At 36.8% G+C, this 26,363-nt stretch overlaps 2 protein-coding genes and 1 long non-coding RNA gene across 7 annotated transcripts in view; 1 reads left to right on the top strand and 2 right to left on the bottom strand.

Moving 5' to 3' along the window:
• Nucleotides 1-273: 273 nt before the first annotated feature.
• On the bottom strand, nucleotides 274-8,110 carry ppm1na (protein phosphatase, Mg2+/Mn2+ dependent, 1Na (putative)). 2 transcript variants are annotated; one of them, XM_083548547.1, is made up of 8 exons: nucleotides 7,981-8,110; nucleotides 5,919-6,077; nucleotides 5,248-5,766; nucleotides 3,403-3,974; nucleotides 1,565-1,682; nucleotides 1,348-1,462; nucleotides 1,186-1,249; nucleotides 274-818 (listed from the first exon to the last, which is right to left on the bottom strand). In XM_083548547.1, the coding sequence occupies exons 3-8, from the start codon at nucleotides 5,663-5,665 to the stop codon at nucleotides 789-791; spliced, it is 1,317 nt and encodes a 438-aa protein (XP_083404673.1). In that variant the 5' UTR covers nucleotides 5,666-5,766; nucleotides 5,919-6,077; nucleotides 7,981-8,110; the 3' UTR covers nucleotides 274-788. The 2 variants fall into 2 exon arrangements, with proteins under 2 accessions (XP_083404673.1, XP_083404674.1); XM_083548548.1 differs by lacking the exon at nucleotides 7,981-8,110 and adding an exon at nucleotides 6,645-6,695 and having other exon boundaries at nucleotides 5,919-6,045.
• A 1,068-nt stretch (nucleotides 8,111-9,178) lies between these two features.
• rtn2a (reticulon 2a) overlaps nucleotides 9,179-26,363 on the top strand; it is a 19,261-nt gene continuing 2,076 nt past the window's right edge. The window contains exons 1-11 of one of the 4 annotated variants that reach the window (XM_083548542.1): nucleotides 9,179-9,420; nucleotides 10,858-10,911; nucleotides 11,489-11,968; nucleotides 15,327-15,515; nucleotides 23,143-23,350; nucleotides 23,444-23,582; nucleotides 25,164-25,233; nucleotides 25,601-25,647; nucleotides 25,947-26,005; nucleotides 26,126-26,213; nucleotides 26,287-26,363. The exon at nucleotides 26,287-26,363 is cut by the window's right edge and continues 2,076 nt beyond it. In XM_083548542.1, the coding sequence (XP_083404668.1) occupies nucleotides 9,390-9,420; nucleotides 10,858-10,911; nucleotides 11,489-11,968; nucleotides 15,327-15,515; nucleotides 23,143-23,350; nucleotides 23,444-23,582; nucleotides 25,164-25,233; nucleotides 25,601-25,647; nucleotides 25,947-26,005; nucleotides 26,126-26,201 (1,353 nt within the window). In that variant the 5' untranslated portion in view covers nucleotides 9,179-9,389 and the 3' untranslated portion in view covers nucleotides 26,202-26,213; nucleotides 26,287-26,363. Of the gene's footprint in view, nucleotides 9,421-10,857; nucleotides 10,912-11,488; nucleotides 11,969-15,326; nucleotides 15,516-20,256; nucleotides 20,388-23,142; nucleotides 23,351-23,443; nucleotides 23,583-25,163; nucleotides 25,234-25,600; nucleotides 25,648-25,946; nucleotides 26,006-26,125 lie in introns of those variants that run through there. The other 3 variants (XM_083548543.1, XM_083548545.1, XM_083548544.1) reach the window with 3 other exon arrangements.
• LOC310729917 lies at nucleotides 11,769-20,356 on the bottom strand. The gene is made up of 3 exons (XR_014534694.1): nucleotides 20,217-20,356; nucleotides 15,856-15,899; nucleotides 11,769-11,893 (listed from the first exon to the last, which is right to left on the bottom strand). It is a non-coding gene; the product is annotated as an uncharacterized lncRNA (long non-coding RNA).

Raw genomic sequence — 26,363 nt, 5'->3', positions numbered from 1 at the left:
ATGATGTATTACACTACTGGGGAGCTTATTAGCTAAGAATAACTCAGGTCCACTCAGAAAACACTTTACAATTGGCAGCTATAAGATTGATCTGTGTTGACAGCTTAAACCAGTGGCTCTAGACACACTTTAAGTTGCACTGTGTACTTTAGTACTTTAGATATGGCATGTTTTAAACTTTCTAAAAAGAATGGAAGCTTAAACATTTTTTAAGTAGTCATTTTCAAAATCATGTGTAAGATGCTTTGTAAATCAACAAACTCAAAAAGGGTCAAATAAACAAAATACATTTATTTAAAACAAATAATTCAGAGTTGAATATGTATGATGATCATATAGGGTCTATAATATCATTTCAGTATTACTGGCTACCACTACATACACTATACTGTATGATATTACTGTGTGTATAAATACCATACAAAAACAATGACAAAATAAACATGACAAGTATATAAGCCTTTCTAATATAAACAAAGCAAAAATATGTTATTGTGAAAAATGTATGTTACAATTGAAACCTTTAGTTCTATATAGCAATAATGTAGTCTAAATCTCTTATGTAAAAAGGTTTTGACCCTTAATCAGATTGGATTTGATTTCTCTTGAAATGTCTATTTCCCTGCTGATAAACATATGGATTATTACCGGCTCTGACTGTATTCTAGATTTGCTGCTATAATTTTTTACTTTTTATCGCATTAAAGTTTATAAGTAATGTTTCCCATTATGGAGGCTGTTGCTATGTATATGTGAGGCTTCTGATGTAGTTTCCAAGGCAACCAGCGCTAGTTAGAGTCCTCTGAGCCACCAATATCCTAGAGTGAAGAAAAGAGATAATGAGATACCAAATAAACTTGGAGATATTTGTGATATTTGAAATACTAAAGCCAAACATTAAATTGTTTACTCATTAAATTCAGCAAATATGCATGCATTGTACATTTTTCGGGTTTTCACTTGAGAACTCATCATCTCTTGTGGGATTTGTCTAAATTATTATGGGCTTGTTTGTTCCTGGTTGATTTGCTCTCTATATGATACCAACATTATCATACGAGTAATTAAATATAAATGAATGTGATTATAGGATTGAGTATTTTCTGCACACAGCAGTTTCAGTGATTAGCTTCATTCAGTGGAGTTGAAAGGATGTGTTAAAGTATCAATAAGTTTAGGGCATACCACTGGCTTAACTGTTCTGAATGCTGCTGAATATTTCTGGTACGCAGCGATTATGCAGTCTCTCCTGAGATAGACAGGGGAAAAAAAAAAGCAATAATTTATATTAGGTGTCCATTATTTGTCTATGAATAATGAATAATACAAAACCACTGCCCCACTCACTTGCTTGAGATGCCACCCCCTGGTGGAAGTCCAGGGATGTTTTCAGTTGATAAAAACTTCATCACATGAAGCAGATCAGGCTCCTCGTTTCTTAACCTAATATACTGAATGATCTCTGTTCAAAGGATGACAAGAGATAAGATTTAAAATCCTAGCTGAATTTTGTTGTTAGGACAAGTGTGTATAAGAGGTTCTAGTACAGAATGAAAGAAATTACCTTTTACTTTAAGGTCTATGACTTGTTCCAGCTCTGTCTCCCGTTGCAATGCTTCACGAGTCACTTGTGGAGAGCCAGTGAAACAGATGATAATGATGGTCATATTGTCCAGACTTCCCTGTAATTTAATGAGAATAGCTAATAAATGTCAGTGAAGTGTAACAGCTTCCTTTGAGATAAAGTTTATATTCTGTTTGTGTTAAAACAACACTGAATTCTATTTTACTTAAATAACTATAAAAGGAACTATTCAATAAAACCGGTTCTAATATTAGCTGTGAGAATTTGCCATTAGGTTAGACAAACATGAGTTACAGTTTTATATTAGGGACTTGTTTTTATAGGTTAAAAATAGATGCTTTATGTGGTTTGGTAAAGAACATTTCTTAACATGGGTTGCACTGCTATGATTAATGCACCTAGACACAAAAAAAATTCAGAGCTGGGTCCCAAATGTCTGACTTTGAGGATATATTTAAACACCAGTACATTGTTCATTTTGATTTAAAACCCACAACTATGATTTCCAGTTAGCGACAAATTAACCCTCTTAGATGCTCTGCTGTAGCCCACAGCGCATTCGCTCGCATCTATATGAACAGTATAGACAACTCTTCACATCTGCCGGGAAACCCACTAACACTAGCTAGCCTAAATAAAGTTTAGAGAATGATCAACTATTAAATATGAAGTCTGTTTGATTTTCATGTATGCATATGTTTATCAGTTTGTGTTCTTTGTGTATCTTGTTCTCCAGCATGTCAAACACATTGGGCTGCAGCTGGATAGCACTTTATATTATACACAGAGCAAATACTGCCTGTGTATATATAAAAGGTATTCCTTATATACACACTAGGGAGAAGGGATGTCATTGAGTGTCTCACTTGCTTGTTAACCAAACTTAAAATACAAATATTCAAAGATTATGAGTTCTGTAACTAAACCAGCGTATTATATGCGCAAATTCCACATTGGATAAACTGGCTAAACAGTAAGTTTTTCATAATTCAGGTAAAAATATAGGACATACAAATGATCTTTATATTTCAAAATATAATGCATAATTATTTTTCTTTTTACCATTTGCATGTGCTGAACTCTCTATCTCTTGATAGAACTGTAAAAACAAGTAAAATAATAATAATAATAATAATAATAATAATAATAATAATAATAAACTTACAGATAAATAAAAAAAAATGTTTTTTATAAAAAATTAATGGGATAGCTGTATGTTTTGTGTATATTGTTTGTATTGATATTAAGATCTTAAATAGTCACTTGTCATAGAAGACTACAGATTATGATTTTGAAGGGATGAAGAGACAAACCATTTACTGTAAAATTCTGTTTGGAGATTGGAAATTCAATGTGACACTTGTAATGACTGTGGCCGTCTTAAAGTCACATTCAATGTTTCACATTCAATGTTTCACATTATACATTTAAGATTAGACCTTTCAGAAATTATTTTAATTTCTGAAATGCCCAGTGTCCATTTTGACCAGTTTTTCTTTCTTTTGTTTTTGAATAACAGAAAGGTTGAACTGAATTATATAGTTATCTAATAAATGTGTAAAAACCTGCAGTCTAGAATCCTAGACATCAACTTACATTTTTCTTTTGTAGCATGTGATGAGCCAAAGACTCCAGATACAATAATATTCTAATATAAATTTTTATAGGAAGGAAAGGACTTATTTGATCTTTAATAAATAATGTATATAGTGCAAAATATGTATTCTCTTGTAATGTTAAGTCATATGTGATGTCAACCAAAGCACAAAATTTTATGTTTGTGGGACTTTTTTATGACTATTTGTTGAAATTCTAACCTTATAGAGGCAAAGGTCGATGACCTGCGAACAAACTTCCCTCAGATCATCACACACTGAAAGTCGGTTGTGCACAAATGCACACAGTTCTTCATTGCTGATAGCATCCCAAACTCCATCACATGCCACCACTAGAAATTCATCGCTGGTTGAACGTGCTAGATCATAGACCTCAGGTTCAGGAGACACCAGCTGCTCCGTCTGCGTCCTCCATTCTACCTCCTTAAAGGTGAAATCTCCAAGGGCACGGGATACAGCCAGGGAGCCATTGATGCGCTGCAGCGTGACTGAGCCCCCAGCATTTTGTATGCGTTCCTTCTCACGTGGGTTGCTGGGCTTGTGGTCCTCAGTGTAGAAGACCACCTGGCCATTGCGGCACAAGAAGGTGCGGGAGTCACCACAGTTGATAAAGTAGATGTTTTGTGAAGAGATCATGACAGCAGCTGCTGTGGATCCACTGCGGTCCCAGCCACTGGTGCGGGCCAGTTGATGCATATGTCTGTCAATGCCTAAAAAGCCATCTCGGATGCTGTCTTTCACTTGCTCCACATTTTCCTCTGCAGCTATGCCACCTAGTGGAGGAGTGAGACACATTAAGTATTTAAAATAGTCCTAGGCGAGGTGCTTAAGCTTGTTTAAGTTTGTATTTTTGCCAAAATTATTAGATATTAAAGTGTAATATTTAATTATAGCAGCACAGTGAGATAGAGAGATAGTGAGACAGGCTGCATATATCACATCACAAGTGTGTACAACCCTTTACTAAAGCATCATAAAACACCTTTTGCTTATAATACATTGAGTAGCACATCTTGATTTGAGCATTTTGTTCAACTCTGACTTGCAAAAAAACTCAAATCTATCAAACTTGTGAGATGATGCACAGACCTCTTAAATCTCTTTACAAGTTTTTCATTGGGTTTACACTGGATTCTGACAGGGCCATCCTAAAATGCAAATCTTTTTCTTAAACCATTCCTTTGTTGACTTATAGATATGTCTTAATACTTTTCGAGATATGATTTGGTTTATTTTGATGGAACATGAAGTTTTAATTTATCTAAGCTATTGTGCCCCCAAAAGACTGGTATTTTGTGTTCCATATGATTCCCTTAATCTTGACAAATCTTGATCTTGATCTTAATTGGGTCCCAGCCGAAGACAAGAAACACCATGACATGATGCTGCATTCCACATGCTTCATTGTGAGTATGTTGTTTTTTGGGTCATAAGATATTGTTTTTGCACTAAATGCTAATGTTTTCTCCAGTTCATGGCCTTCAAGGTGTTTTATGGTACATCGCACAATCTGGAAATTATTTTGAACCCCTTTGTTGATCAGAAAACTTTTCAACAATAGATCTGAACTGTTTACACACGCATTGTAAAATCTTTGCAGACCATAGTTTCACAGGAACAAATAATCATATTTGTAGATCAAGGAACGTGAATTGTAATCCATTTTAAACATGAGCTTGATTCTCATTGGTTAATCCTTAACACACATTCCCCATTATAAATAGTGTGGACAGTCAAGCAAACATGTTATTGTAAGTTCTTACTTTTTAAGATTTCTTGTACAGTTTACAGTCTGGAAATAACCCCCAACCCCCAACAGAAACAGGGCTGTTTGGCCCTTTTCTTTAAAGAACAGTTTTGAAAGAAAGAGAGAGTAACAGAGCTTGTGGAATGAACATTTTCATTTCAGTTCATTGCTATTCATGTCAGAGACATGTAGAACAGTTTCAAAATGACCACAGCTTTTAAATGTTTTATTGCTCCTATCAAATGTTTCTACTGCACTTCGCGAAGTGTAACTTCATAAATATAAAACAGAACATGTACCTGTTGAAAGGATGTGATTAAGCAGATGTGTGGAGCAATACTGAGCCACAGTGTTTCCAGCATGCCCATCAAACACAGCAAAGTAACTCCAATCCGACAGAGTCTCAGTCATCTCAGGCATGCATGTGTGGGCATCCTCCATTTGTGCACGCCATCCCTGCATGCTGGCCAGAGCATAGTTTATGCCCCACTTAGATTCACCCTCATCGGTGTGCTTCTGTAGGATTGGTCTCTCCAGGTAGGGGCTGGGTATCTCCTCCACATCATCATTATCCTCCTCAGAGTCTGAATCCTCATCTGCTTGTTGTTCCCCCTGTGCTCCTTTGAAAAAGAAAGTAACCATCTTTTCAGTCTCCTTCACCAGCTGTCGCAGGAAGGAGGGAACCTCCACTGTGCTGGCTCGTCTCGCTGTCCTCATGACCGCCTGGATTGTTCTCTTAAACCTCGCTGTTCCTTCTACTGCTGAGTTTCCTCAATCTAGACCTCAGGAACAGGTCCAGTGCTTCACCCTGCAGCTTGCTAAAAAGACATTTTGTGAAATATCTCTTAAAATGGAGTATCTTTTGTTAGCTAATATTTGTAATATACAATCTTTAACCTAAAGCTTAATAGTGCATAAGGTAGATATAGTCAGTAAGATGGTTTTATAGTGTTGAACCTGGGCAGCTTACCTGGCTCTCTTCTTCAAGACAAGATCCGTTATTGGCCAGGCTATTTCTGTTCACTCATCCCTCAACGTGATCACTCCTGTGTGCCTTGTCTCTTCCACCCTCTGTTTTGGACTCTTGATAATCCCTTCTACAGTAATGCGCTTGGATTAGGTCATGTTCCTGCACCAACATTATGGACATGTCAGCATTTCCTAATGTTACCAGGCACTAAAACATGATGTGTACATTACCATTTTCTTCTCTTTTATTTGGCATAGATTTGCTTGAGACGCACAACACTAATGATCATGTGATCTTAATCAAGCTAATTTCTGAAATACATTTTAAGAAATGCCTCTGTACAATATTCATTCTGGTTTAAAATGCTTATTTTACACAGTGTAGTGTTTTCTTAAATTGGATTAGGTTTCCGAAAGAGAAATTTTTCAATATAATAACAGCAAATAGTAAATTAATAAATAGCAAATAATTATACAGGTACAGTGCATCCAAAAAGACTTAAGAAAACACTTACCTTTTCACATAAAATCCTACAAACAATACCATAATGACAAAGTGAAAGAAGTGTGTTCGAAATTTGTGCAAATATATTAAAAATAAAAAAACGGGGAAAAAATCACATGTACATAAATATTCAAAGCCTTTGCTCAATACTTTGTTGAAGCACCTTTGGCACCAATTACACCCTCAAGTCTTTTTAAGTATGATGCTACACGCTTAGCACACCTTTTTCTGGGCAGTTTCTCCAATTCTTCTTTGCAGAACCTCTCAAGTTCCATCAGGTTGGATTGGGAGCATCAGTGAGGTCAAAACTTTAGTTTTGGTGGTTCCAAACTTCTTCCATTTCAGGATGATGGAGGCTACTGTGCTCATTGGGACCTTTAATGCTGCAAACATTTTTCTGTCCCCTTCCCCAGATCTGTGCCTAAATAAAATCCTGTCTCGGAGGTTTACAGACAATTCCTTGGATTTCATTGCTTAGTTTGTGTTTTGACATGCACTGTTAACTGTGGGACCTCATATAGACAGTTGTGTGCTTTTCCTAATTATGTCCAATGTACTGAAATTACCACAGGTGGACTCCAAAGATTTAGAACCATCTCAAGGATGATCAGTGAAAACAGGATGCACCTGATCTCAATTTTGCGTGTCATGGCAAAGGCTGTGAATACGCACATACAACATATAGTCTTGTCAGCAGCTTTAATAACATAAATATAATTATTATACTCTAATCTCTCTTTAGCCATTAATCTTGGTATTTTGAGCAATAGTGACCTTTAAAAATTTACCAGATTCTTTAAATACTTGTTCTTAGTGCTGCTCAGGATGGATCAGTTCATCTTTGCACTGTGTAACATATCACAGTGTACTGCCAGTAGTCTCAGCTAACACTACAGGACAACCAATTGACCTGCCAAATACCTAAATCGTTAATCTTTTAGGCTATTTTTAAGTTAATCTTTTAAGGCTATTTGCTAGAAACTTAACTTTATATGTATTTTTTTTTTTTTTGTGAATCCAGGATATGGATCTAATGCAATTCCACTGTTTAACGCCAGAGGTTCCATCCTGCACAACCTACAGAGTTAAAATATTTACAGAGCATGCTGGTTAGTGTTGGCATTCTTGCATTGAGAGTCTGCGCCATTACTTGGAAGCATCTTGTAAAGTAAAAAAAAAAAAGCTCATCAGTATATTTAACAAAAAAAGGAAAACAGCAGCCCAACATTGCTGCAATTTATAGTACAGAAGAAAGAAGGCAGTCAATTTTTTTTAGTCAACTTTGGAGCTCTATTTGAGGGAAAATTAAACTTACGTTGTGCTATAGAACTTAATATGTATTTTAAAATAGAGGTATTAATAGTTTGATTTTATCAGTTACAAAATGGAAATTAAATGAACACAAGAAAAAGTAAAATCAAATAAATATTTGATGTGACCTTCCTTTGCCTGTAAAACAGTATCAATTATTTTAGACCTATACCTATACACCTTCACAGTTCTTTAAAGAAATTAGGCAGGTAGGTTGTTCCAAACATCTTGAAATATAACCACAGACCTTCTGTGGATGTGGATGACCCAAATCCTCCTGTCTCTTCATGTAATCCCAGACAGACATAATGAAGTTGGGATCAGTGCGCTGTGGGAGCAAGACCATCACTTCCAGGACTCATTGACCTCTACACTGCAGATAGTTCTCATTGACAGCGGCTGTAAGTTCAGGGCTGTTGGCCTGCTGCAGAATAAATTTAGGGCCAATCAGATGTCTCCCCAAAGGTATTTTATCTTATGTATCTGCCTGTTTTCCTTACCATTAAATACACCATTAAGCCTGATCAAATCTTCAACTTCATTTTCACAAATGCAGCCCCAAGAGGAAAACATACATAACATTGCGAAATGTATAAAAAAGAAATTATTAACTACAGTTAGCGCAGTGTCACTTTGGTTAACTTCGTGGTTAGCGGCTATATATATCAGTTTGATATTCTATTTTACTATTATTATTATTATTGCTATTATTATTATTAATATTATTATTATTATTATTATTATTATTATTATTATTTTATTATTTTTTTTATATAAAATATAATAAAATCCAAGCAGGCATTTTATTTAAAATTGTTTTAAAAATTGTTTGTTTCAAATATATATAATATCTCACAAAAGTTAGTACATGCCTCACATTTCAGCAACCATTTAAGTATAATTCTCAAGAGACAATTCTACAGACATGAAACATGGATATATTTTAGAGTAGGCAATGTGCAGCTTGTATAGCAGTATAGATTTACTGGGTGAATAAAGCACAATCTAATGACTAAATTGCACACACTACTGTAATTTTATTGCATATATATATTACACAGTTGCAGAGTTACTACAGGGACTTGGATAGTGATTAAGATTTGTATCTGAATCATTAGATTTGGATGTTTTGGATCATTAGAACTGAAGATTTAAAGTGGATCTGAAGACTGATTGAAGATTCTGGAAATGACTGCACAAAACTGAATATATCACAAGGTGAGAGAGCTGGACCAAATAAAAGTTAATAAATTATAGGATAGTCTGTAAGATCACTATTATCGTTATTTTATTATTTATTTTTTATTATTATTTATTTTGTTTAATTATTGGTCCAATGTATTGGTTGAATGGATGAAAAACAAAAACAAAAAACCAGAACCAATGTTCCCTTAAAACAAAGCAAAAGAATAAAATAAAAAATAAAAGAGGGTTTGTGCCAATCTGGCAACCCTTACAGGCAGCGTTAGAGAGCGCGAGCGCCAGTGGTGTTTTATAGGATGGGTGGAGAAGAAGGAGGAGAATAGGGGAGGAGAGAAAAGCCAGAATGTGAAGGATCCGGCAAGAGGAGAGGGGATCCAGCGGATGAGTGAGCATCAGGAAGGCACTGGAGGGGGGAGAGAGGAGCGGACAGGCCCAGAAGCTTCTTGATGGAGCATGGGTCAGGTTTTAGGATTCTCCCACTGCAGTGAGTATCATTGTTTTTCCTCCATCAGCAGCATGTCAGCATTACCTCTTCCCTGTTCATGTATTATTTTCTTTACATCCGAAAATGCGTACTAGCCTTCTAAATAGTATGTTAATGTAAACTCCAGTAATAATTAATTTTCAATGGTGCGGAAAAAAAAGGCATGGTTTAGTATGGTTTTGTCGGATAGGACAAGTTTTCGTTTCCAGGTGTTCAAATATAATACATCATCATCACCCTTTTATTCCTCCTGTAAAGATGCTCAGTTTGGCTCATTTGTCTGTGTTGATTCTGTAGTGCTGATGTTTGCCTCTGTACAGATGTTAGGAGGACATCATTAGTATAAAATAGCATAAATACAGCAGTCCGTGTGAGATTTGTTGCTCATTTACTGTCCCGTTATTTTATTATCGGTTTTCAATTTACATTGAACTGTACTTACGGGTGGGTCCATGGGTGCCTGTGTGTGCTTTGTCTCTCTTACAGTAAGGCCTCTCCTCTCCTGTGCATGCAACATACACAACAGTGTATCCTGCATATAAACGGGAGCCTTTAATATTTAAAGCAACAGGATATAATTCAATAGCATTCTTTTTTTTAGTTAAGCGGCTCATTTTCATTCAAATAAAGCTATAAAAGTGCACTACATGCTGCAATATGGTTAAAAGGTATTAAAGGTATCCCATATCACCTCAAATCTAACAACTAGGAAAAATACAGTTTACTGCCCTATTTTGATGATTGTGTACATTTTCTGGGTTTTTTTGTAACACAATTTTACCACCCTCCTTGCCAGAGAAGTTCATTTAATGCATGGTATATGGTTAAATGTTATATGGCTTGAATTCCATTTTATTGTTGTTACTGTATAGCTTTGTCAGAAAACCCACTTTCATAGCAAAATAATCGAAGGATGTTCGGTTTCTGTTGTGTTATATGGCTCTCATACAGGCACACGTGTAAGGCAAACAAGACATGAACATTTTTAGGGTATTTGAAGTAACAGCCTACATTAAACATAATAGACGGAAACATTTTTATATTTGGCTTCAATTAAAAAAGGTAGTGTGTTAAAAATATGTAAATGCTGCAATGTGTTTTGTTCCAACTTGAGGAATAAGAGCCAGCAATTTAGTTTTTCTTGATGATCTTACTGTACATGTACATGTGACATCTGCATGCTCATGCTCACTGTAACCTGTAGAAAATTATGTTGATCTGCATGTTCATAAGCGAATACATCAAATTTCTATTATTTGTGTAAAATATTGTAAAACCAGTGCAATTAAAAGAAAGAGAATTTTGAAAGGATATGAGTTGTCTGGATATAGTATGTCTGTTGGCATGAATAATGTCAGTGAAACGTTTTAATGTCAGTAGCATGACCATGTGTACTGCTGAAGGATTTTGAGAATGATTTGTCCCCTTCTGTTTCAGAGGAGTTTGTCTCGGTCTCCTCAACACCTGACTCTACTCCTCCCTGTACAGATGGTAAGGATTACTATACCTTTTCCAGAGATAAGTCTTAAGATTGCATAGAAATGTACTGATATGAACCTCTGTATCTTTATAGTATCTCCTTCGATTACATGAATAATATCTCCCGACAGAAGCGTTGAAACATGAATACATTTGGACTATTTCACAGACTTTCTCTCCTGTAACTCAGTTTTTCTTCTTTCTTTCCTCTGTTGAACAAAAGGCACCAATCTGACAGCACAAGGGCTAACGCTTGCAAACATGGCTAGTGGTTTAAACAATGTAATAGTTAGTATATTGTTTCTATAGATTTATGTAGCAGTTCTTGTTTTTCTGTTTGAGAATTTCAGATTTAGTTTATTGTTTTTTGATGATTTACAATGTCTTATATTCTTAACACATTTGCGTTGCACAAGAGTACTTGACATCATTTACAATATATAAAATCCCTGAAGTGAAGTGAGATTGTTTGTAAAACCAATTATTCGTTTACACACTGGCCTTCCTTTATCGTGTGCAGACCTTTTGTGCTGTTCTATGCTGCTAGTCCTACACCAACTCTGCTGCTCCTACTCTCTTTTTGCCTTAGGTGGTAATGAGGAGTCAGATTTCCCTGAGCTCCTAACAGCTCGAGAGTGGTCTGAGGATGAAGAAGGCCCTGAGGATGACCTCAGCGGTTCGTCCTTGTGGGGGACCCCCCGCCAGAATTCCTTCGAGCTTACGTTCTCATACATTGCCTTCTCAGAGGGCGAAAGCTCTGGCCGGAGAGACTCGGGCCGACGGAGAACTGGAGGAAGAGGAAGACGTGGCTCACTACGCCGTATGGACACTGTGGAAACCTTTTTACCTCCAGATTTCCCTGCTGTCGAATGGGACCCTCTTAACTTTTTGAGCGGAGAGGAGGAGCAGCGGGTTGTGGAAAACCAACTTCCTGAGCTACTGGAGAGCCACAATCGGACTCTAGAGTCATCCAGTCAGGGCATAGGTTACTTTCCTGATGATGAATTACAGGGAGAAATGGAGAAGATCATATTACAAGAGGCGTGCTACGTTACCGATAGTTATGAAGGTACGGGATCACACCACAGACTTTACACAATAGATTAAGACCATGATGGGTTGAGAAAAAAAAGAATTTTAGGAATATCTTAGTATATCAGATTGAATAAATGTATCATTAGACAATCATTTAGCTGTAAATTTAGCTGTGTGTATGTTTGTGTATGTGAGAGTACATACAAATGCTTTCTAACTGGTGATCTAATATGATTCACAATACAACATGATCTAATCTGACTGATGACTACACAGCCTAATGACAGCCAAAAATCAAACAACAAAACAAAGATTTATATATACACACACACACACACACACACACACACACACACACACACACACACACACATATGTCACACACATATATCTCTATATATATATATATATATACACACACATACATATGAGTTATGATGGTTTGACTTACGATTTTTCAATCTTACAATGATGATAGCGATAAGATAAAATTGTAAAAATATAAAAATTTCACACAACAGCCACATGGCAGCAGCGTACGATGTACAATGCTTTGAACACACAGCTGGGATGAGCGTATCTCTCGCCCTGTAGGATGCCCCACTCTTGCTTTTTTCTGTTACAAACAGTTTCAAACAGCAATTTTAGTGATGAAGGCATGTCGTCCAAGCACCCAAGTATGTCTCTTGCTGGTAGTGAAAAAAAGAAGAGGAAAGCCATTGGTTTAGAGCAGAAAATAAAAAATCAGCATGAAGCAGGAAAGACTGTCACAGACATTCAACCATCTTCGACTTACGATATTTTTGACTAGTGATGGGGTCGTCGTAACGTATCTCCATCGTAAGTAGAGGACTACCTGTAATATATACAGTGAGGAAAATAAGTATTTGAACACCCTGATATTTTGCAAGTTCTCCCACTTAGAAATCATGGATATGTCTGAAATTGTCATTGTAGGTGCATGTCCACTGTGAGAGACATAAAAAAAATAAAATAATAATCCAGAAATCACAATGTATGATTTTTAAACTATTTATTTGTATGATACAGCTGCAAATAAGTATTTGAACACCTGAGAAGGTCAATGTTAATATTTGGTACAGTAGCCTTTGTTTGCAATTACAGAGGTCAAACTTTCCTGTAGTTTTTCACCAGGTTTGGACACACTGCAGGAGGGATTTTGGCACACTCCTCCACACAGATCTTCTCTAGATCAGTCAGGTTTCTGGCCTGTCGCTGAGAAACACGGAGTTTGAGCTCCCTCCAAAGATTCTCTATTGGGTTTAGGTCTGGAGACCACACCAGAACCTTGATATGCTTCTTACAGAGCCACTCCTTGGTTATCCTGGCTGTGTGCTTCGGGTCAATGTCATGTTGGAAGACCCAGCCTCGACCCATCTTCAATGCTCTAACTAAGTGAAGGAGGTTGTTCCCCAAAATCTCACAATACATGGCCCCGGTCATCTTCTCCTTAATACAGTGCAGTCGCCCTGTCCCATGTGCAGAAAAACACCCCCACAGCATGATGTCACCACCCCCATGCTTCACAGTAGGGATAGTGTTCTTGGGATGGTACTCATAATTCTTTTTTCCTCCAAACACGTTTAGTGGAATTATGATCCAAAAGTTCTATTTTGGTCTCATCTGACCACATGGCTTTCTCCCATGACTCCTCTTGGAAACGGTGGTCCCAGCTCTTTTCAGGTCATTGACCAGCTCCTCCCGTATAGTTCTGGGCTGATTTCTCACCTTCCTCAGGATCATTGAGACCCCACGAGGTGAGATCTTGCATGGAGCACCAGTCCGAGGAAGATTGACAGTCATGTTTAGCTTCTTCCATTTTCTAATGATTGCTCCAATCATTGTGCGAGTGGACCTTTTTTCACCTAGCTGCTTGGCAATTTCCCCGTAGCCCTTTCCAGCCTTGTGAACATTTTAAAGGCAGACTAACAGGTCTTTGAGGGTCAGAATTCTAGCTGATAGACAGGTGTTCAAATACTTATTTGCAGCTGTATCATACAAATAAATAGTTTATAAATCATGTTGTGATTTCTGGATTTTTTTTTTAATTTAGATTATGTCTCTCACAGTGGACATGCACATATGATGACAATTTCAGACCCCTCCATGATTTCTAAGTGGGAGAACTTGCAAAATAGCAGGGTGTTCAAATACTTATTTTCCTTACTATATATATATATATATATATATATATATATATATATATATATATATATATATATATATATATATATATATATATATATATATATATATATATAGAGAGAGAGAGAGAGAGAGAGAGAGAGAGAGCTTGGGCACTGATGTTGGGCGAGAGTTTCCATTTCTAGTAAAGGGCAATTATAAATCAACAGCAATCAAATACATAAATACAATCATATGTTTCCTTTGTTGCAACACTTTGGGGAAGAACCCATATGAGTGTGTAGGTAAAGCATCCACATGCATGATATACAGCAGTCAACGTAGTTTTAAATACTAAAAACTTGATTGTTGTGATATTAAACAATATTAGGGATGAGCTTATATGGAATAACTTATAATTATAAAATGTATATTCCTATACTTTTTATCTCTGTAAAGCTGCTTTGGGACATTATCCATTGTTAAAAGTGCTATAAAGTTGGAATAAATTAAACACCTGTTATGGACTATTTATGAAATTCGAGAAAATTTAAGCTACGATCAAATTCTACCCACAGTGATTTAGAAAGAAAATCAAAATATGAAAACATTTTCACATCATTTATTACCCAAGCTTTGCTATGAGTCAACGTATTATTTCTAACTTTTTTGGGGCATTAAATAGCGTAACGTAACGTAAATTAACGAAATGTAACGTAACGTAACATAACATAAAATAACGGCTTAAAATGATTAAATTGTGTTTTATGTGCTCTTGATTGCTGCATTTAGCTACTTATCCTATGATCTTTACTATATATTTTCTGGTTTACAATGAGCTTTAAACCATTTAGGTGCCAACTTAAGCAAAATTCTGACAAACACACAAAGCAGCACCAAGCTAATTAAGTAAAGGGGGAACTTTTACAGGACTGAAGTGCATTAAACACTGTCCATCTCATTGTAGTCAAGCCACAACTGATTAAAAAACTCATTATGAATACAGTTCATTACTACCCTAAATATGGTGGACACAAAATGCTACAATGTTAGACAGATACAGGTCTGGTCTGCTCAGGCACAAATACACAAAAACTCAGGCACAAAGCCTTTAGATTATGTGACATCATTTCCTGAGGGGTTGTTGATGTGCAAAACTGATTCAAATATATATATCTTGACTGTTTCTGAAGCATTCAAATATTCAAATTTAAGAAGTGATAGCTTTCCTTTTGTTACCTCTACAGCTCACCAGTTTCATGCTTCAGAGCCATATGTTAACATGGAATCCACAGCCATAACGCAGACTGAGGAAGACATGTCACATACAACACAAAGTCCTAATATCTATAACACTCAGGAAGAGCAAAGCATGGAACAGTGGCTCTCTAAACTTTACCTTCCAGAGGGGCCAACGATACACATCCAGATCGAAGGTAAGACTGAGAATGTTGACTAAATATTAGTGGTCAATCATTGTGGTCTATTCTGAAATGATGAAGCATACATAAGACAATTTGAGGGCTAGGTAGCTATTTATAGGGTCAAAAGAATTTACTTTAAATAGCTTTTTTGAAATATAATAATTGAAAGGATCATCCTGATAAAGAGTTTGCTCCCAATATCTTTAACTACATTAGCTTAAATTTCAAATGCTCTGTGACTCTGTTAATGTGGGCTACATTGAAATTATTAGGCATGTCCCACAGCAGTATCATGTGAATGTACACAATGAAACATTGACTAAAGATACAATCACAATCAAGGAAGTTTTACCTGAATTTAATGTTTATATGATTGTGTTGGTACAGTAGATTAGCCTACAAAATAACAGACATAAGAGACATGCATCAGTATTAGCAAATGTGTAAGAGTAAAAGCCAGAATGTACTAAATTTAACTGCTTCATAGACTTTTCACAGTTATCCCTGAATGGCTTAACCTTAAGAAGAAACGATATTCCTATGATACATGATATGCAGAGCAATATTTAGGTTGCACACAAACTGCTAGCAAAAAGGAGCACTGGAAATATACAGCGGGGAAAATAAGTATCAGCATTTTTATCAGTAAGGGGATTTCTAAGTGGGCTATTGACAAAAAATGTTTACCAGATGTAGCCATCAAGCCAAATATTTAATTCATACAAAGAAATCAAAACGTTTAATTATACAAGTTGAGTCATAATAAATAAAGTTAAATGACACAGGGAATAAGTATTGAACACATGAAGATAACAAGGTGCAAAATGGCATAGAAAGCCAGGAGATCATCTGAAATCTCTCAGTATTGAGTACCAATTGATATCAGCTGCTTTAGTCCTAATTGATGGCCTATAAAGGCTTCTCATTACCCAGCAGGCACACAGGAAAGACTTAATGATGGGTAAAAGCAAAGAACTCAAGATCTTCATTATCTTATCGTTGAAAAGCATTTTGATGGGAATGGTTATAGGCACATTTCCAGAATGCTGAATGTTCCTGTGAACACTGTGGGGGCCATTATCCAGAAATGGAAAGAGCATCAGTTCACCATAAACCGGCCACGATCAGGTGCTCCACGTAAGATCCCTGCCCGAGGAGTCCAAAGAATAATCAGGAGAGTTCGCCAAGAGCCAAGAACCACTCGGGCAGAACTTCAGGAAGACCTTGCATCAGCAGGTACTGTTGTTTCAAAGAAAACTATAAGCAATGCACTGAACCGCCATGGCATCCATGCACGCTCACCACACAAGACTCCATTGCTGAACAAAAAGCATGTTGAGGCTTGGTTAAAGTTTATTAAAGAGCATTTGAAGAAGCCTGTGGATTATAGGGAGACTATAGTATGGTCAGATGAAAGCAAAATTTAACTTTTTGGCAGTCATTCTACACACCATGTTTGAAAAAGAAATGGCCCTGCCCACTGCCCCAAGAACACCATACCAACAGTTAAGTTTGGGGGTGGAAGCCTCATGGTTTGGGGCTGCTTTTCAGCAAGGGGTACTGGCAGACTTCATATTATTGAAGGCAGGATGAATGGAGAAATGTACCAGGACATTCTGGATAAAAATCTGCTGCCATCTGAAAATTAAAAGAGGGTGGACATTTCAGCAAGACAATGATCCCAAACACAAGGTCAAGGAAACAATGAAGTGATTTCAAAAAAAGAAAATCAAGTTGCTTGAATGGCCCAGTCCCTGGGCCAGACCTGACCTAAATCCCATAGAAAATCTATGGCAAAAACTAAAGATCAAAGTTAATAAAATAGGACCAAGGAACCTTCAAGATTTAAAGACCATTTGTGTGGAAGAATGGGCCAGAATCACTCCTGAGCAATGCAGACGACTGGTCTCTCCATACAAGAGGTGTCTAGAAGCTGTAATCACCAACAAAGGCTTTTCTACAAAGTATTAAATAAAATGTGTTCAATACTTATTCCCTGTGTCATTTCACTTTATTTATTATGACTCAACTTGTATACTTGAATGTTCTGATTTCTTTGTATGAATTCAATATTTGGTTTGATCGCTACATCTGGTGGAATTTTTGTGCCAATAGAGAAATCCCCTTACTGATAAAAATGCTGATGTGTCAAATACTTATTTTCCCCGCTGAATGTAAGATAAAAAAAATTGCAATTAGTTTATTTTATTATTTTTTTTTTTTTCCATCATCCCATCTAAAACTGTATTTCAGACTAAATGAATAGAAAGATATTTTTTTTACCAATTGCGCATGGACAATTTTTGAATAGCGATAGTTTCAGTTAGTGAAGAAGTGCATTGCTATATATTGTTATGGTTGTATTATAATTGTTTTTAATATTTTACTTTTAATACTGTATCTTTATGCTCTATCCTTTAAACTCAGTTTGATATAATATCTCATAAGCAAACTTTGACATTAATTTATCAGATATACAGTGAGGAAAATAAGTATTTGAACACCCTGCTATTTTGCAAGTTCTCCCACTTGGAAATCATGGGGGGGTCTGAAATTGTCATCGTAGGTGCATGTCCACTGTGAGAGACATAATCTAAAAAAAAAAATCCAGAAATCACAATATATGATTTTTAAACTATTTATTTGTATGATACAGCTGCAAATAAGTATTTGAACACCTGCCTATCAGCTAGAATTCTGACCCTCAAAGACCTGTTAGTCTGCCTTTAAAATGTCCACCTCCACTACATTTATTATCCTAAATTAGATGCACCTGTTTGAGGTCGTTAGCTGCATAAAGACACCTGTCCACCCCATACAATCAGTAAGAATCCAACTACTAACATGGCCAAGACCAAAGAGCTGTCCAAAGACACTAGAGACAAAATTGTACACCTCCACAAGACTGGAAAGGGCTACGGGGAAATTGCCAAGCAGCTTGGTGAAAAAAGGTCCACTGTTGGAGCAATCATTAGAAAATGGAAGAAGCTAAACATGACTGTCAATCTCCCTCGGACTGGGGCTCCATGCAAGATCTCACCTCGTGGGGTCTCAATGATCCTAAGGAAGGTGAGAAATCAGCCCAGAACTACACGGGAGGAGCTGGTCAATGACCTGAAAAGAGCTGGGACCACCGTTTCCAAGGTTACTGTTGGTAATACACTAAGACATCATGGTTTGAAATCATGCATGGCAAGGAAGGTTCCCATGCTTAAACCAGCACATGTCCAGGCACGTCTTAAGTTTGCCAATGGCCATTTCGATGATCCAGAAGAGTCATGGGAGAAAGTCATGTGGTCAGATGAGACAAAAATATAACTTTTGGGTCATAATTCCACTAAACGTGTTTGGAGGAAGAAGAATGATGAGTACCATCCTAAAAACACCATCTCTACTGTGAAGCATGGGGGTGGTAGCATTATTCTTTGGGGGTGTTTTTCTGCACATGGGACAGGGCGACTGCACTGTATTAAGGAGAAGATGACCGGGGCCATGTATTGCGAGATTTTGGGGAACAACCTCCTTCCTTGAAGATGGGTCGAGGCTGGGTCTTCCAACATGACAATGACCCGAAGCACACAGCCAGGATAACCAAGGAGTGGCTCTGTAAGAAGCATATCAAGGTTCTGGCGTGGCCTAGCCAGTCTCCAGACCTAAACCCAATAGAGAATCTTTGGAGGGAGCTCAAACTCCATGCCAGAAACCTGACTGATCTAGAGAAGATCTGTGTGGAGGAGTGGGCCAAAATCCCTCCTGCAGTGTGTGCAAACCTGGTGAAAAACTACAGGAAACGTTTGACCTTTGTAATTGCAAACAAAGGCTACTGTACCAAATATTAACATTGACTTTCTCAGGTGTTCAAATACTTATTTGCAGCTGTATCATACAAATAAACAGTTAAAAAAAAATCATACATTGTGATTTCTGGATTTTTTTTTTTTTTAGATTATGTCTCTCACAGTGGACATGCACCTACGATGACAATTTCAGACCCCTCTATGATTTCTAAGTGGGAGAACTTGCAAAATAGCAGGGTGTTCAAATACTTATTTTCCTCACTGTACGTACTCTAGCAGCATTTATCCAAGTAAAGGCCATGTCTGTTTGCACTTGTTTAATCAATTACTGTTAGACTGTTAGTTCTGGCTCTTGAAATACTGCATGACTTGAAATCCTGCAGATATGCCACCACTTTTTGAACAAGCCATGCTTAATAAAAGAGAGGGAGGGAGGTTTCCTATTATGATTCTTAACACTAGTAGGAATAGCAAACAGAGCACAATTTGTTATTTTGTTATTTTGTAATTTTGTTATTACCTCTGGTGACATAATAGTGTCTCTAGAGGTTGCTGGAATGGTGTTCTAAAAGTGGGGTCCTGCTGTTTGGAGTGTAAACATACTGTATATATAGTACATGCCAAATAGAACATGGTGGCTGTATATAGGAAGATAAGATGTGACATGAGGGACAAAAGATTAATTTCTATAATAAACCAGTCTACAGCAATATACTTTTGATATTTTCTTATGTCTGAAACAAACTGACATCATATGTATGTTTAGGTGACATACAACATGCCCTAAAGACCTTGTTCATAAGCTTTGTTAATAATAGACAATACAAGTCTGTATCTGGCGGTTTTTATGTCAGTTGTACGTGGTGTGTATCTGAGTGTGTCTCTATGTCCCCCTCTTGTGTACATGTACAAGCACCTCTGTCTTCTTGGTTGGGGAAGGCGATGATGCTATTTTTAGCCAGTGGGTTGGGGGCTGTCTTTAGCACAGCGCAGGCCAAAAAAGCTCCATCGTTTTGAGCAGAGCAGGGAGACAGAGAAAGGCAAGAGAGGCCTCACCCTCCAGCAGCACACAAAATGCCCAGCAAAGGTGAGGAATCCTAAATGTACACAAAAAATATATAGCTGAGAATATTGTAATGTATTTTTACTGCTGAGAAAGAAAAAAAAAAGAATCTGTAAATCTCAGTCCGGAATCTTACTGATTTAGTTTTTTGTTTGCTAATGATTAGACTTGTTTTGAGAAATTGTAAATTTGGCTACTTGTCGAAGTGGAGAATTTGCATTTGGGTTTGTCTTGGCTTTTTTTCTCACATCTGACTCAGTGTTGTTGCTTAGAGAAGTTGAGTGTGGGAGCTGTAATACTGACTTGGAATAATCCAAATATCAAAGGATTCGAAGAGGGTGATGGATTTCTTATTAGTATGTGTGCATTTGTTGACTCAATGAGTATGTTTAAAATGATTGAGGGTTTCTGTCCTTCATATTATTTTTCTGTTATTTCATTGAGCAATATATATTTATGGAAATACACAATGGGATATAAATAAAAGCACAATACAGTTCAAATGTTCTACTGTACAGCAATGGTTTTCTCTGCTGCTTTATCTACTGCACTTGTGTTTTTAGTGATGTATATCTTAGCTTAATTTATACTGAGATACCAGCTGTACAAAACTGAACATTAAAGTGTTTTTACGTTGCACAGAGGGCACAGTTTCCCAAAAACAGCTATTTGCTCAAGCCAATTATCAATGCATCTCATCACAAATCTTACTTGAAGTTGCACATTTGTACCACTAAGAAAAACAGCAAGGAAGTATGCATTAACATTCAACACAGCAGAATTCAAAATAGTCTCTTCTCATCTGAGAATAAATAAATGTCATACATACGTTCACAAATCATGGTGATGCAGTACCAAACAAAATGCATGCTTTTGCAATGAATTCTGATTGGGACATATTAAAAACCTATAGGAATAAAACATCAAAGCTAATAAATAGGTAGCATTATGTTAATTAAGTTAGCTTTATATAGTGGGTGTTTTGGCAAAAACCATGAACAGGAATGTTCACGATACACAATGTTTTATTCGTTCATTAAACTATCTAGGCAGTATAAATTCACGATAAGATGCTACTCGCAGGTGATAAACATTATATAATCACAATCATTTGCCGTCACGTAGCGGTTCTACACAACAGCAATCAAACAAACACAAAACAGTAAATGTCTTTTAGGATTTCCTTCTCGAACATATAAATAATTTAAAAAGGAAAAAGAAATAAAATTACTACAATTTAACAATGCAGTTTAAATAGCAAAAGTATCAAATACTCAATGTGAGACTTCTCAAACATAAGTGATCCTAGACATCACTGCAAATAGCAGATTAAAAAGCAAGTAACTTTATTGCAGATCTAATATATAATGCAGTAGTTAGTGTTTGCCACATGAAATTAGTCTGCAAGCCTGCTTGACAACAGGCAGGTGCATGCACACTTACAGTAGCTGATTATAAATGTTCAATCTGCTGTTGCACACCGTCACTCACGTCTGAAGGCCAGCACGAATGGCATTACCACTGAGGTAATTTGCAACAGATTGCAGTCATCTATGTGTCATTTATTGGCTGTGCATCAGTGATCCATCCAGACAAAGTAAAGTGGTTAGAAGGCCATTAATAACATTTACATGTTGTCCATGTCTCTTTGGGAATTTGAATGCCAAATAACACCCAAAGGATCCAGTTTCAGGATAAATTAATCTGAATCACTGCAATGTAATGTAATGCAATGTCTTAAAAGTTCCATCTATGATTTTTTCCACAAGTCAATCAAATTTAAGAGTTTGAATGCATTGGAAATGTCAGGGTATGAATGTATATCTTGATCACACTGTAGAACCAGACATTAGCTTGGGAACTCTGAGACAGACAGGGTGATGAGAGGGGGCTGGATGCTGTTAGAGTTCTTTCAACAGGTGCTTTCTGTAGCTATAGTTAATTCTGCATTTCCCACCCTTTCTTTAGAATCTATGTTTAACCCTAGTAAACCTTAGTCAAGTCACTCCTCGGTGTCCCCGTTTGCTCAATAATATTTGTAATTATTTATTTCTGTAAAGCAGCTTTGGCACAATGTCCTTTGTTAAAAGTGCTATAGAAATAAAATTTCATTGGCATGCCTATTCTTTATTAAATACCACTTTACTTGCTACCCCAACATATTAGTGTATACTTACATTCACCAGTCATTTCATCATGTGCATCTACTGTGTAGTTCATTTTGCAGTCATGCAATAGGATTAACATCTTGGATAGAGAGCCATATTGGTTTTCATGTAATGCTGTGATGCTAACCCAGTACTGCATATTACTGCCAAGTTGCTGGGACTTTTAAACTAGATAGTGTAATTAATAATCTGTAAATAGTTTGCCAGCCAAAAATATGTGGCCCACATTGCTTTTGTAGTAGGAAACCCTGAGAGCAATGGTGTAAGAGGATGATTGTTAACAGATTAAAGTGTCCATGAGGTAAATAATGTCTTTAAAACCCCAGTAATGATGCAGAGCCATATCTCATACACTTACACCAATGTAGCATATACTGTCACTAATGCTGTGAATGTCAATGCCACTGCTGTGGTAATAGTAATGTCTGGTCAGTAGTCATCTGTCAGAAATTGTATAGTTTACTACAATGGGCCAAAAATGTAAGTTTCATGTGGAACATTTTTAATTTAATAGCAATAGGAATAATTCTCTGGTGAAATAGTGTTACTGGGCTTTCTGTGGCCAACTAAAATCTCCATATTTTTGTCTCTCCACGTTTCTGTCTTTACAGTGATGGATCTGATCTACTGGAAGGACACTGAGCGGACAGGCATGTTGTTCACTGGCCTGGTGGTGGGCCTGCTGTCTCTCTTCCAGCTCAGTATTATCACTGTGCTCTCCACTGTTTCTCTGGCCATCGTGTGCTTCACTATTTCGGTGCGCATTTACTGCAAACTACTGCATGCTCTGCAGCTCAGAGATGGCGCACACCCCTTCCAGTGAGTCTCACCTTTTCTCATTAGCAACTGCAATTAATTATGTTGTAACTGTGGGCACATTAGGTGAATTTGGTTTGGATTTATGTGCTACAGGACTTACCTGGATGTAGACATTGGTCTGTCTGGAGAACAAGCGGAAGACTATATGCAGAGAGCTATATTCCTTTTCTTTGCTGCTTTGGACACACTGAGGCACCTGGTCTTTGTAGCAAACTTGTTTGACTCTTTCAAGGTGAGATTCATGAATGGAAATCTTTCATTTAAAAAAGTGGCATAACTGTTTTGGGGCTTGTGGGATTTTGTGCATGTACTTGTTAATTAACACTGGTGTATTGCTGGTTTGTTTATAAACCATTTTTTGTGCTTTTATTTTCCGAGCATTTAAATTGCCTGTGTAGTGATATATTTCAATAAACATTTTGTGTACCACTTATCAAGACAAAATGCCCCTTCTCTGACCTTCATTAAAAATCCAACCATTCAAAAAATCCAGTTATTTGGCAGATTTTGTACACTGTTACAAAATACATTAATGGTTCAATCAAACATGCAATATAGCGTATTTTTTGGACTATAAGCTGCTACTTTTTTCCCACGTTTTGAACCCCGCGGCTCAAACAACAAAGCGGCTTATTTGTGGATTTTTCCTGGGTTTTTCCCGGTTTCACAAACTTCAAGATAAAAAACTGAACCCCATAACATTAGACCAATGAAATTTCCGAACGGAAACGAAAAAACGCACCTCACCTGTGTTCTGAGCTGCACGACATCGGGAGAAAAAACTTTTATTTTTTTTTTAACGCACTACGATGCCAAAAGATAAACTCCCGAGAGAAATAGTTGTGAAAGGAAGTAGAAAGACAGTGAACAATGACTTTTTTGGTAGGCTACTGTTTAGATACAAGCCGTTGTAACGTGTTGAGTCTGGGTGAAGGGAGAGCTCGCTAACTCCAGTTGCAACAGAAATTATATAAGCACAGACAGGTTTCCAAAACTCGTGCTTTTTTATTATTCTTGGCAACAGCATTAAGGGTTAGTCAAAGAAACTTAGAAATGAGCATCAGAAAATAATAAGGACATATTCCTCAGTCTCCACACATGCAGTAATAGCGGAAATGCGGCGCCAGGCTATTCCCAAAATACCGCTATGCTCCTAAAGGAAGCGCAACATATTTCACCCATTACACCGTGTGTAACGTGTCTTTTGTTAAAGCCCGTGTAAAGTTCATTAGTTTCAATGTAGACGACTTATAGACAGGTGCGGCTTATTTATGTTTAAAATGAAAATCTTTGTCAAATTTCATTGGGTGCGGCTTATATATATATATATATATATATATATATATATATATATATATATATATATATATATGCGCTTTATAGTCCGGAAATTACTGTAGCTAATTTGAATGTTTTTTCATACTACTTATTTTTCAATATAAGCATGGAAAATAGAACAAGAACTTAGTACTAAGTTCAATAAGGCATAGAAACACTTTCAGCAGGCACTGAAACTACCCCCTGCCACCCCAAGCCCTCTGACACCCCCCGCTTTCTGACCTGCGTGGTATGTGACATGGGACACTCCAAAAGTAGAGGGTTAAGCAAGGTCTCTAGTTTCAGTTGGTTGTACTGGAATAACCACACTGTCTGATATTAACAGAGACTCCTGTTTTTGATTGACAGGCTCATCAGTGTTTAATATCTAATGAAAAAAAAAGGGTTTTGTCAGAAAGGGACTGTAACATGAGCCAGTCAGTGTAACTTTGAACTTTTATGTGTATGTGTAAATTAATTTCTTGTCCATTTGCAGTTCTTGTTGCTGATGTATTTGGTGACTTATCTGGGAGCTCTCTGCAATGGCCTTACTCTGCTCATTATCGGTATAACTCCTGAAATTTTCCTTATATCAAAAAAATATTTCAAGGCTGCATAAAATATTTGATTATTTCTAGCAATACTTTCATTTTAAAGAAGAAATACTACTGAATATATAATTGGAATTAATATGGTTACACCTCTACACTAACCACTAAACCCCTACTCTGCTAAATAAATACCTAAATATTTCAACTCTGCAAAAAAAATTTAAGTATATAAAAGGAATTCATGAAATAAATTTGACTGGGTTTTTTTGGTTTCTTTTTTTTTTTTGGTGGGAGACAAATATTTGATTGTTTCCAACCATGGATATGTTCAAACAAAAACAAAAAGGTTAAGGAGTGAACAGTCTGGTATTTCTTTCTATAGGTGTGATTGCTGTCTTCTCTGTCCCCCTCTTTTACACCAGGCACCAGGTATTATTTTTATTATTTAACGTGCCGAACCATATATTTTGTAATTTTGGTATGTGATAGAGTTCAAGTAGATTTTCTGTTCTATTTGCTGTGGCAGACATCAAATTGTTTTCCGATAAAATAGCATATATACTGTACAGAGACTACAGACTAAATATATTTTGCCTATATACTATTTATATTCTGGGCATACACTGCAACATATAGCATGAATATTGTGTTTTTTTATGGGCAGCCTTTATGGGCTTCATTGCAGTCCTGTGATGTAAATTCTTATGGCTCTTTTAACTTTGCACTAGGAAAAATTGGACATCTGGGTTGCAAAAGTCCAAGGTCATGTTGACAACATTAAGGACATGTGAGTTTGCATATTTCTTTTGCCTCTTTAAATTGCCCACAAATGATTTATAAAATGTTACAACAAATAATTGAAGTGAATTTGTGCAATGCTATTGAGACTTCCTCTTTTTCGTTGCAGCCTGACTCGATTGGCCCAGGGTGGCGGTCCTGCCCCCGACCCCACCCCAGGTGGCGCCAAACCCAAATCCCAGTGAGGCGTCTAAGAGGTGGAGTAAAAGAAAATTAGGGCGGAGCAATAGGCTGTCACTCTGATGTCTTAATCAAGTCTGTTTTTTTCAGAGCACCACTTTCAGATTTCAATAGAGTAGGGACTAATGAGATACTGTGTCAGAAAAGAGTGCACGGAAGGAGTGGAG

Source organism: Silurus aristotelis (genome assembly GCF_946808225.1).
Source record: "Silurus aristotelis genome assembly, chromosome: 8".
Classification (NCBI taxonomy): Eukaryota; Metazoa; Chordata; class Actinopteri; order Siluriformes; family Siluridae; genus Silurus; species Silurus aristotelis.
This window is presented reverse-complemented; position numbering and strand designations above follow the sequence as displayed.

Coding starts and splice junctions, on each gene's coding strand:
- ppm1na (XM_083548547.1), bottom strand. CDS start 5,665: ATGAGGACAGCGAGACGAGCCAGCACAGTGGAGGTTCCCTCCTTCCTG. Junction 1,463..1,564: donor CATAGACCTTAAAGTAAAAG/GTAATTTCTTTC, acceptor TCCTTTGAACAG/AGATCATTCAGTATATTAGG. Junction 1,250..1,347: donor GGGGGTGGCATCTCAAGCAA/GTGAGTGGGGCA, acceptor TGTCTATCTCAG/GAGAGACTGCATAATCGCTG.